Genomic DNA, 11,144 nt, shown 5'->3' on the forward strand with positions numbered 1-11,144 from the left:
TGGCTGTTTTTCTGGGTCAGGATTGAGGGGGGAGCACCTACTCTTCTGCTTGTGCTCCGTGGATAAGAAGACTCCAGGCCCCAGGGCAGTCAAACTAGAGACATCCACCTGCTCTATGTTCTCTTCAACCTCTAACAATTAAAACAAACAGATACAACGCTTCTCTGCGGTTAGTCAGGAAATGGCCACTACTATTATTTATTATTTGTGTTGGAGTAGCACTTAGGGGCCCCACTCGGCTAGTCAGCATACGATTGTGTGTCATTTTGTTTTAAATGCAGAGCAATATAAATGACACTGCTGCCTTCCTGTTGTTAACTCTGTGTAGAAACAAGCTGTATTTGATGCCACTTACACAATCTATTTACCTCTTTGGGATTATTTGAGATGGATAATTTGGCCACATTTTATATTAAGAATACATTTATAAAGGCTTAATAAATGCTGGCTAGAGGTCATAAGCATATCACAGATATGAATACAGGTCTGTCGCTTCTTACGTGCATTTAACATGTGCGATTTCAGCTTTACGCGGTCAACAAAAACAAAAAAAGAAAACAAAACAAAAAAAGAGAAAAATAACAATTTCAGTACTGTACCTGTAGTGCGGGCGATTCCACCCGCCATTACACTCAATGTAATTTTGACTATAAATGATTTTCGCTTTATATGCTGACTACGGAACGTAACCCCAGTTTAAGATGCGACAGACCTGTAATATGTGTTATAGTTACAAGCACATCAGCAGAAGGTTGGCAAACCCCGTGGTTATAAACCACCTGTTGATCTAACAATTGCTTAACCATTTATTAAAACAATTATTTATTATTTATTAACCCTTTGTAAGCTATTTATAAATGTACGCTGACATATTAAGTGACATGTTTAATGCAGAAGTGTTATACTGGTATACGACTTTGCCAGATACCTCTTTCACTGTGTGTGTGTTTGCACATTTTAAATGTGCATACTACCAAGCTGTAGTTTGAGGGGTTTTTATATTCTTAGGTATAGACCTGCACAGAAGATGGATGGCATAAGGGAGAGTGGATCCAACAGTAGCCTGCACACTACTCCAGAACAGTCAGTTGCAGCTCAAAGTCAACACCATCAGCAGTTTATAGGTGAGGAAATTCAACTCAAATTCCATGCTTCCTTTCAGTTTTCTCATTTCTAGGAAATGCTACTGATTTCTAACTTGAAAAGGCTTCACAACCCTGCTTAGCAGGCCCAATCTATTGCCATTCCAGGTGTCTGTCTATTTTCAACATTTGCCAAAGATATCCTAATAAGTACTTAATATACCGTATCTTTTTTATTTTTACATTTGCAACTTCCCTCACTAACCCTATTACACCCACAATCTGCACAGCTTTCCTCAGTCATGCTGCAAAGATGTCATGTGTTGCATGCTTCGGTTCTTAAAAATATATTACTTAGAAACAGCCAGCTTTCTTTGGAAATTCTCCCTGCAATCTTAAGATTCTACCTCTGCTGACTTGTGTGGGACTTCCCAGGGTGGGAAGCACTACAACCAGAAGAATGGAGCCCTTAACTAGTAATTTTTTAAATTATATTTGCTTGCAGCTAGGTTTCCCATTCATTGAACTTTTCAGAATATCAGAAAGGCTCCGGTTTACGATGAGTTGGGGGCAAAGGTTAAGATTAATTTTATTGGAAGTCTTTATCCTGTTCTTAGTGTTGATGTTATGTCATTCAAATCAATAACCTCCACCTTCTCTTTTGGATTGGGGGGATAGCTCAGTGGTTTGAGCATTGGGCTGCTAAACCCAGGGTTGTAAGTTCAATCCTTGAGGGGGTCATTTAGGGATCTGGGGCAAAAATCTGTCTGAGGATTGGTCCTGCTTTGAGCAGGGGGTTGGACTAGATGACCTCCTGAGGTCCCTTCCAACCCTGAGATTCTGTGCTTCCATTCCTCTTGATAATGGAAAAACTTGCAGCCCTGCAGAACAAGGGTAACAAACATCTTAGTTCTAGCTCTTTCTGTGAGGATGGCTATAATGAGAGAGGTGAGCTTCCAAGATGGTAGATTTGTTATGATTGCAATGCATACACACCTGATAGAAGCATGCACCTTGCACTGTCCCTTGTAAAGTTTGCATTCAATTCTTGAGGAAGCTCTTATTTCCTATGACAGACATACCATTCAAGTCCAACTACTGTGGGTGAGGTTCATGTCCAGCAATGCACGCGTCTATTGCAGCAAAACGTTAAGTAACCATTCAAGAGATCAACAAATATTTACTGCTTAATGGAGGTGGCCTTCTAATCATGGTGAATCCCAACTGTACGCTGTATACTTTGGGCAATCTTTTAAGAGGAGAGATTGCCTAATAAGGCTGGCCTCCAATATATAGATTTCCACATGTGTGGGAGGAGAACTGGATGCATGACATGCTGCCTACTAGTTGCCACAGTTCACTGCATTCTTTCTATTTGAGGAAGACTGTGTTAAGAACTTGCTGGATACCAGCTCCTCCTTCAAAGGAACCTAAGAGGAATGAAAGTGGGTACAAACAAGTGGGACCAACAGTTTACCCAATTACTTCCCAGTCCAACCTGTAGGTGTGGGTTTGAGGTTTTTTCCTCCAGTGTTTCTGAGTAATGACACACAAGAACATGGACATTTCTGAGCAGTCTCTAAAATGCAGTTGTACCTGTTATGTCTGCCGTCCAATTAAATTTTCCATTGTACTCTCAAAATACCGAAAGGATATAATTCAGACTTCAGAGAAAATCTAATGGGAACACACATTATAGTGGTACAAAGCATTCATGTTTCTTTCCTCCTAGCAGTAATAAAAACATTTTGTTTTCTACAATGAATAATTGGACAGCAGTGTTCTTTTTTGGAAGTGATATGTTGAAGTATTGGACAATCGGTCTCAATTCACTAATCTCATTGTTAGTTATCTGAAATAAGAAATGTAGCAACCGGCTGCTGCAAAATTGCACTTAATTCATAGTCTTATAAAAGTATGAATGCTTATTAAAGTTTGCCATCTTTCCCAACTTTTCTCCTAGATGTAACCCATGTCTTTCCTGATTTCCCGGCACCTGATCTAGGAAATGTCCTCTTACAAGAGGGGGTCACTATGAATGATGTCAAGACGCTACAGCTTCTTTACAGACGACACTGTGAGGTAACTATATAGACTCTGTTTGCTTGATCTAGGATCTGATTCCGTAGGGTGCACCTTCTACCCTAGTCCTGCTCTCTTGAGGAGTGGGTTCTGAACAGAAATGTTTCTGATTGGCTTGATAGCATAGTTCAAGTTATTTCCTCCCTGTGTGCTCTGCTTATATTCTGTGTGTTAAAACAACACATAGTAGATTGTTCTACCTTGCATCTAATCTAATCCAGATGGTAAGGTATTCCACTTAACGAAGAAGCTGTGTGACTGAATGTTATCAGAGCATCTTATGAGCTGTCATCTTTAATTCTTAGGCAACTTTGGATGTTGTAATGAACCTTCAGTTTCATTACATTGAGAAGCTGTGGCAGTCCTTCTGGAGTTCTAAAACACCATCTAGTGATGGCTCTACCACCGTGCCTTCCAGGTAAATGGTTACCTTTGGATCACCTAAGTTTTACTCGTGTTTTACCTTAGAGATCATGAGTGATACTGTTTTCAGCTTCACGATTGTATTGATCTGTGAGAGTTCAGGATGTTAACTACCTACCAGGAGAGGACCCTATTTTAGGGATAGAGTTAGAAGTGTACTATTGTAATTATATACCAGATGCAGAGGATTTTAGTACCTGTTTATTTGATGTGCTGTCACCTTTGATTATAGATACTAATCTAAAACATGTTGTTTTGATTAACAGGAATGGGTCACTGCTTTTGTAGAAGCTTGGTATAAGCAGACATTTAGAACTGCATGCCACTGAATGTTGTTACAAAATGACATCAGAGAAAGCCAATAAGAACGTAATGACATTCAGATAAACCGGAACTCGTTCTTAATCAAGTTGCCATAAAAATTAAAGCCTTGTGTTCTGGGGCAGATAATTACAAAATGTGCTATTTTGGTCTTTTAATTGTATTCTTGCCTGGTTCTCTGTTATTTCCTATTCTTCCCTGTTTATGTGTTAGTAACTTGCCGCCAAGGGACAGTGAAACGGACAGTGAGTGAAAATAGAGGAAACTGAAATAGTTGGAATGGTAATAAAAGTCTAAATAGTATCCTCTTTCCACTGAATGTATATAAGAATTTCAGGTTCTAATGTTTTATACTCAGAGAAAGGACTAAAAATTTGGGAAATGTGGAGAAAATCTCATTATTTTTTTTTTTATTTCAATGGCATCCTTTTGATTTGTCATGGAATATTAGGGTTGGAAGGGACCTCAGGAGGTATCTAGTCCAACCCTCTGCTCAAAGCAGGGCCAGTCCCCAGACAGATGTTTGCCCCAGATCCCTAAATGGCCCCCTCAAGGATTGAATTTACAATTCAGGGTTTAGCAGGCCAATGCTCAAATCACTGAGCTATCCCAAATCCCCTCATTCTCCTAATAATCTTAAAATTCTAACCCGATTATCTTCATCAGATAGTGCCCGATGGATGGATCGCTGCAAAGAAACATTGTAACTGCAGGTTTCTTTTCAGATGTTTAGTTTAGGGAGTTAGAGATAGGGAAGGAGGTTGGGGTACAGGAGGGGGTGAACAGTGCAGGTGGGGGCCCACGGCAGTGGTGCAGGGAGGGGTGCGGAGTGTGGGAGGGGGCTCAGGGCAGGGGGTTGGGGTGCAGGAGGGGTGCGGGGTATGGCAGGGGACTGGGGTGCAGGCAGGGGGCTCAGGGCAGGGAGTTGGGGTGCAGAGTGCAGGAATGGTTCAGGGTGTAGGCTCTGGCCTGGCACTGCTTACCTGGAGTGGCTCTGGGGTGGCAGCAGCATGCATCGGACCAGGGCAGGTTCTCTCAGCCTCTCCTTATAAGTCATGTGCCGGAGCCCCCTAATCATTTTTATTGCCCTCTGCTGGACTCTCTCTAATTTGTCTACATATCTTCTGTAGTGGGGGGCCCAAAACTGGATGCAATACTCCAGATGTGGCCTCACCAGTGCCGAACAGAGGGGAATAATCACTTCCCTCGATCTGCTGGCAGTGCTCCTACTAATGCAGCCCAATATGCCGTTAGCCTTCTTGGCAACAAAGGCACACTTTCGACTCCTATCCAGCTTCTTGTCCAGTGCAATCCCCAGGTTCTTTTCTGCAGAACTGCTGCTTAGCCAGTCGGTCCTCGGGATTCTTCCATCCTAGGTGCAGAACTCTGCATTTCTGCTTGTTGAACCTCATCAGATTTCTTTTGGCTCAATTCTCTAATTTGTCTAGATCACTCTGGACCCTATTCCTACCCACCAGCGTATCTACCTCTCCCCCCAGCTTAGTGTCATCTGCTTAATAAATGATCCAGCACTCACCATAGCTCCTCTCCCACTAGCAAGCAAGTGGGACAGAGTCTTGAACATATGACCAGCCCTGGCCCCCGATCCAAGTGTGGGGCGGGCAGGCTCAGCCTGACAGGATCCAAGTGTGAAGGGCTTAGTGTGGGGGGATCCAGGTGTGGAGTGAGAGAGTTCTGTGTGGGGCAATCTGGGTGCAGACAACTAGGGACAGATCTGGATGCACAGGGGCTCATTGGGGGCTCTGGGTGCAGAGGAAATGAGACTCTGTGAGGGGTCCAGGTGAAGATGATTGGGTCTCAGTGGGGGGGGATCTCAGTGATAGGGGATGGGGCTCAGCAGGGGGAGCCTCATGTGGGTGGCTCTTGCAGATGGTCGGTGCTGGGGGAGTGGGGCCTAATGGGGTAGGGGTTGGGTTTGGGGGACTCGTCAGGGTGGTCCAGATGCCGGGAGTGGGTCTCGCAGGGGAAGAGGAAGTCCTGTCCTCCTCTGCCCAGCTCCAGCTGGGGTTAGCAGCTGAGCACGGTGCAGAGTAGGAGACAGTAGCCAGGGCATCCTCAGCCCCCCAGCGCAGTGATTTCTTCCTCACCTGCTGCTCCAGGTGCCTGAAATGATGTGTCTGGGCCGCTGGGGAGGGGCACGTGACCACTCTTGCAGCTTCCCTTTGCTTCCCACCAGAAAGTCATTTTTCTAACTCTATTCCTAAAATAGGGTCTTGTAATTATGAGCAAGATAATGTGTGGTTTCCAGGGTGCCATCTCAGGAGAAATAAAGTTACTTAGAAATACTAAAAAGAAGAGTAAGGACCCTTCTGCCCATGTATAAAGAGATATTGAAGCAGGTTAAATTGACCTCATTCACTTGAAAACAATGCTGTGTCTTTGTCACAGCATGGGACTGGCTTTTCCTCCATGAAACTGTTTTCAGTATTTAGTATCAGAGGGGTAACCGTGTTAGTCTGGATCTGTAAAAAGCGAGAAAAGGGTCCTGTGGCACCTTATAAACTAACAGAAGTATTGGAGCATAAGCTTTCGTGGGTGAATACTGCGTCTGACGAAGTGGGTATTCACCCACGAAAGCTTATGCTCCAATACTTCTGTTAGTCTATAAGGTGCCACAAGATTCTTTGTCGTTTTTTTCACTATGTTTCCTAGGCAAATTTGGCACTGCTCGTATACAATACCGGGCAATAGAACATGTCACAGTAGTCCGCTCAGTGGCGATGTGATAGTCAAAAGGAGTAGATTGGACAGCAGAAAGGAGAGGTGTGGATGTCTGGGAATGGCCAGCCTCACTGAGAGGAACCAAATGAGCCCTTGCTTGTTGAAAGGAATGAAAAAAAATAGGGTTTTGAGCTGCATTTGTTTTAGAAAGAGGGGAATGGGGAATCACTGAGCCGGAAGGTGGCAGGCAACTGTTGGTGGTGGTTGAGTTGATGGCAGTGAAGGACCAGCCTCTGAGAGAGGACTGGAGGAATGAGAGGAGGTCCAGATGAGCCAAATGGGGTGTGTAGATAGGAGGTGAGATGCTGGTCAGAACTAGCAGAGACATGATACGGAGAGCGGAGCTCCCAGAGCTGATGAAGTCCCTACAGATGATCAAGCACCACTTCCTCAGAGGGACTCCAAAGGTTGTCTTTCACTGAAACCCAAAATGTGTTACTCTAATGAGAAATATGGAACAACTGTACGTGCGTAAAGTGAAATGTGCCGTTAACGCTGCGTTACTCTTTGCCATGTAGTGAAGAAGAACACGAAGGGGTCATCCCAAAGGACAAGCTCATCACTCTGTGTAAATACGATCCTATCCTGAAATGGGTGAGAAGCTGTGATCACATCCTGTATCAGGCCCTGGTGGAGATCCTCATCCCTGACGTGCTGAGGCCGGTGCCTGGTAAGTATGTTGTGAAGTCATCAGAATGGCATGGGGAGCCCTGACGCTTGCCCAACTTTCTTCTTTCTTGTTTTTTTTTTTTACTGTTTCACTCCATATGTGCAATAGAAATAGATGATTGACTGAGGTTGGCTACCACTTGCCATAAAGGCTAGTGTAGATGGGTTTTATTTTGTATTTGAGCTTGTATGTTATGGCAACAGTCGTCTCCTCTGTATGGAATGATTCCCATTTGGGCATTGTATCATGGCTCCCGGATGCCTAGATGTGTTTTTTCATCTTTTAAAAATTCAGTTAATCACATTATCACAGCCTCAGGCTTTGGCCAGGAACCAAGTTGGAAAATGTAGGCTTAATACACATAGAATGTATTTAAGCATAATTAATCTGTGCTGAATGCTTCCTTAGAGATGTGTGTCTTTCTGTTGTCACATCATTCTGACCCATACGGCACATTATGGATTTTTTTCTTTCTCTGTATATATTGACACTGGTTTGGGAGATTAGCACAGGATGCAGAGGCTTTTACCCCCAAGGCCCCAATTCAGCAATAACTGAAAGCAACAAGAGTAAAGCACACGCTTATGTGCTTTGCTGGATCAGTCCCTCATTCACTAGCTCAGACTCTGTCCAGGCGAATAGTGACCGAAAGGTACTGCCAGCCCGTGTTTCCTTGGTGAGCTAATGGCATCAGTGCAGTCCCTAGTGGCAGAAAACCACCACCGTGTGCCCTTCTGTTGGCAGGAGAGGAAGGATGGTCTGGAGGCTTGTGTCCTAAGCTGAGACTCGGGAAACATGAGTTCAGCTCCCAGCTTTGCCACAGGCTTCCTGTGTGACCTTGGGAAAGTCACTTGAAGTCAGCTTTTTAAAGGTATTTAGGTGACTAACTTCCATTGAAATGAGCGTGAGTTAAATACCTTTTGGGCCTTTTGTCTCTCTGTGCCTCGGTCCCCCTTCTGTAAAATGGGGATAATAAGACTTCCCTACCTCTGAGGGCAGTGAGGATAAATACACAAATCTTTGTGAGATGCTCAAATACTACCATAGTGGGGGCCAGGTAAGTACTTTGTGTTCGGTTTTAATGGAAGAGGCAAGGACCGAGTGGGTGATAAATGGCCCCTGTATATGTCAGGATTGTTATCTAGGTGGCATGGAGAAAACTCTTGCTGTCACTGCCTGGCCTTGTCCGGGAATGAACAAGAAGGTTTCCTTCGTTAGAACTGCCAGGCCTGCTCCTTTTACAACATTACATTTATTGAAAATGAAAACTTGTTTTTTAAATGCCTCTTCCCTGTTTGTGATTTCTGTTGTTCACCACAAACCCAGCAAAAATATATTAAAAAAACGTTTTTTTGCTATTGTGACCTAGTAAATAAAAAGGAACAAGTTAAACTTATTTTGATGCATAATCAACCAAAAAGCCACTTTAAAAATGTTGCTTTACAATGGAGACGAGGCTCAATGTTTGCAAACCTGTGTACACGAAGTTGGGCTCTGAACTCCATATTTAGGCAACTAAATAAACGTGACCTAGTTTTAAGGTGACCAGATGTCTCGATTTTTATAGGGACAGTCCTGATTTTTGGGTCTTTTTCTTATATAGGCTCCTATTACCCCCCACCCCGTCCCGATTTTTTATGTTTGTTGTCTGGTCACCCTACCTAGTTTTCAGAAATGCTGAGAATCTGCAGCTTCCATTCACTTCACATCTCTGAACACTGGGCTACTTTTGTTTAATTGCCTCAATATGGATTTAACAGCCTGCCTTCAGGCACCCAGCTTTGAAAATGTTAGCCAAGTAAAAGCCTGACTCCACAAGTATCTATAGCACAGAAGTTTAATTGTCCTTATTGATCCATTCTGGACAGAGAATGGACTCTGATGCTGGACTTTATTGCTGACTACTATACTATACATGTGCATATCAAATAAAAAAGATTCACAGATTCCAAGGCCAGAAGGCATCATTCTAGTCTGACCTCCTGTATAAGACTGGCCACGGAAGTTATCCAAAATAATTCATGGTTGAACTAGAGCATATCTCTTAAAAAAATTATCCCATCTTGTTTTAAAAAGGCAAATGATAGCTTCAGTGCTGTGAACTTCTAGTTGTCTGTGATTTTCATTTCCTGGCCCACACATGCACTTGAACATTATTATTATAGATGCCAGTAGTCTTAGAAAACTTTCATATATGCCTCAAATAATAAGAGAGGACTATTTAATTTGTTGGATAAAAATCACAGCCCGATGAATATATTTCAGTCTCCGTTTTTTTTGCAAGACCCCAATGGACTGCATTCATCTGACTAATCTGTAACCGCGCTAGGCTCCCATGGTACAATTTCTGATCCAATAGCTATTATCTTGATTTAGTATCTCCCAGAGTAGTTCTAGGCTGACAGGTTTCATTAAAGCAATTTGGAAAAGCCTCTCTAACTATCCTGACTTCTCTCTTGCAGGCACCTTGACGCAAGCCATCCGCAATTTTGCAAAGAGTTTGGAAGGATGGCTGATGAATGCAATGAGTGATTTCCCCCCGCAGGTAGTCCAGACAAAGGTAAATAGCGGGAGTTTGTTACACTTTTGTGCAGTGGTTCCAAGCCACTGGTATTTCAGGCTTTGGTGACTGGCATTCTAGGCCCACCTTAATGACATGCCTCTGCTGGGCCTTGTTACACCATCACTGCTCACTTGGCCAGTTGAGCATACTCCATGCTCAACTCAGCAGAATAAACAGGCAGTGTTGAGTCGGAATAGCAAGATGTGGGGAGAGGTCCATGTCACATTATCATGGACACCCAGATGGGGCGATATCTCCTCATGGGATATATGGTCACAGCCACTTCATCTCATGAGGCATGTATGCTGGGTCCTGGACTTGCTATATCTAACTCCAGGCATCAACAGCGATGATTAATTGTTCAGACACTGAGTTCATCAAGCACTTACCGCACCCTGTAGTTGCAGATAAAACAGTGTGCAATTAGGCATCTGCACTGGATTGATGCTCTACTGGAGAGAGAACTGGAATGCCAGCAGTGATTGAGGAGCATTGGCAGGCCTTGTTTAACTGCAGCGTCTCCTCTACTTGTCAGTTCTGCCAGCCTTTGATTTACATAAACACTAAATTGTCCGAGCTGATAAACATGGTCAAAGCTGTTAATTTTCCCCTCCAGTCATATGTTTCTGTAACACTCCCTGGCTGCTGACGAGGAGCCAATGGTTCCGCTCTGGCAACTCATTTAGACAAATGAAGTGACAGGATTTTCTTGGGAGGATCACAGAAATGTAGGGATGGAAGGGACCTCGAGAGGTCATAAAGTCCAGCTCCTGTGCTGAGACGGCATCAACTATATCATGTCTACTCCTTCTTCTCTATCCATTAGGCCAGTACCCTTTCAAAGAAGAACATTAGGTTGATATGAGGTGGCAATGAGCTATTAACAGTGAAGCATGCTAGCAAAGATTTATAAGTAGCAGCATCAAGAGAAAAGTGTTGTGCCTTTATGCAGTAGCCAAGAGTGGCTTTGTGCGTATGTCCTAGCCATTTTGAAAGGTGTGTTTGTGTGTGTGTGTGTGTAATCTGGCCCTGTGGTGGGTGTACCTTTTACAGGTTGGAGTAGTGAGTGCCTTTGCACAGACATTACGGAGATACACTTCCCTGAACCATCTGGCTCAGGCAGCTCGCGCTGTGCTCCAGAACACCTCCCAGATAAACCAGATGCTCAGCGATCTCAATCGAGTGGACTTCGCCAACGTGCAGGTGACTTTTTGATGTTTCAGTTGAGGCCATGTGATGTGGTGCAAGGATTCTTAAACTA

The 11,144-nt window shown here is 43.7% G+C and overlaps 1 protein-coding gene across 2 annotated transcripts in view; it reads left to right on the forward strand.

Moving 5' to 3' along the window:
- Window positions 1–11,144, forward strand: part of RFX2 (regulatory factor X2) — a 95,470-nt gene that overhangs the window by 74,039 nt on the left and 10,287 nt on the right. For both annotated transcript variants that reach the window (XM_075070866.1, XM_075070867.1), the window contains exons 9-14: window positions 1,009–1,124; window positions 3,046–3,164; window positions 3,470–3,582; window positions 7,169–7,320; window positions 9,783–9,880; window positions 10,937–11,086. In XM_075070866.1, coding sequence (XP_074926967.1) covers window positions 1,009–1,124; window positions 3,046–3,164; window positions 3,470–3,582; window positions 7,169–7,320; window positions 9,783–9,880; window positions 10,937–11,086 — 748 coding nt within the window. The remainder of the gene's footprint in view (window positions 1–1,008; window positions 1,125–3,045; window positions 3,165–3,469; window positions 3,583–7,168; window positions 7,321–9,782; window positions 9,881–10,936; window positions 11,087–11,144) is intronic.

The sequence above is a fragment of the Chelonoidis abingdonii genome, chromosome 11 (assembly GCF_003597395.2).
Source record: "Chelonoidis abingdonii isolate Lonesome George chromosome 11, CheloAbing_2.0, whole genome shotgun sequence".
NCBI classification, from domain to species: Eukaryota; Metazoa; Chordata; order Testudines; family Testudinidae; genus Chelonoidis; species Chelonoidis abingdonii.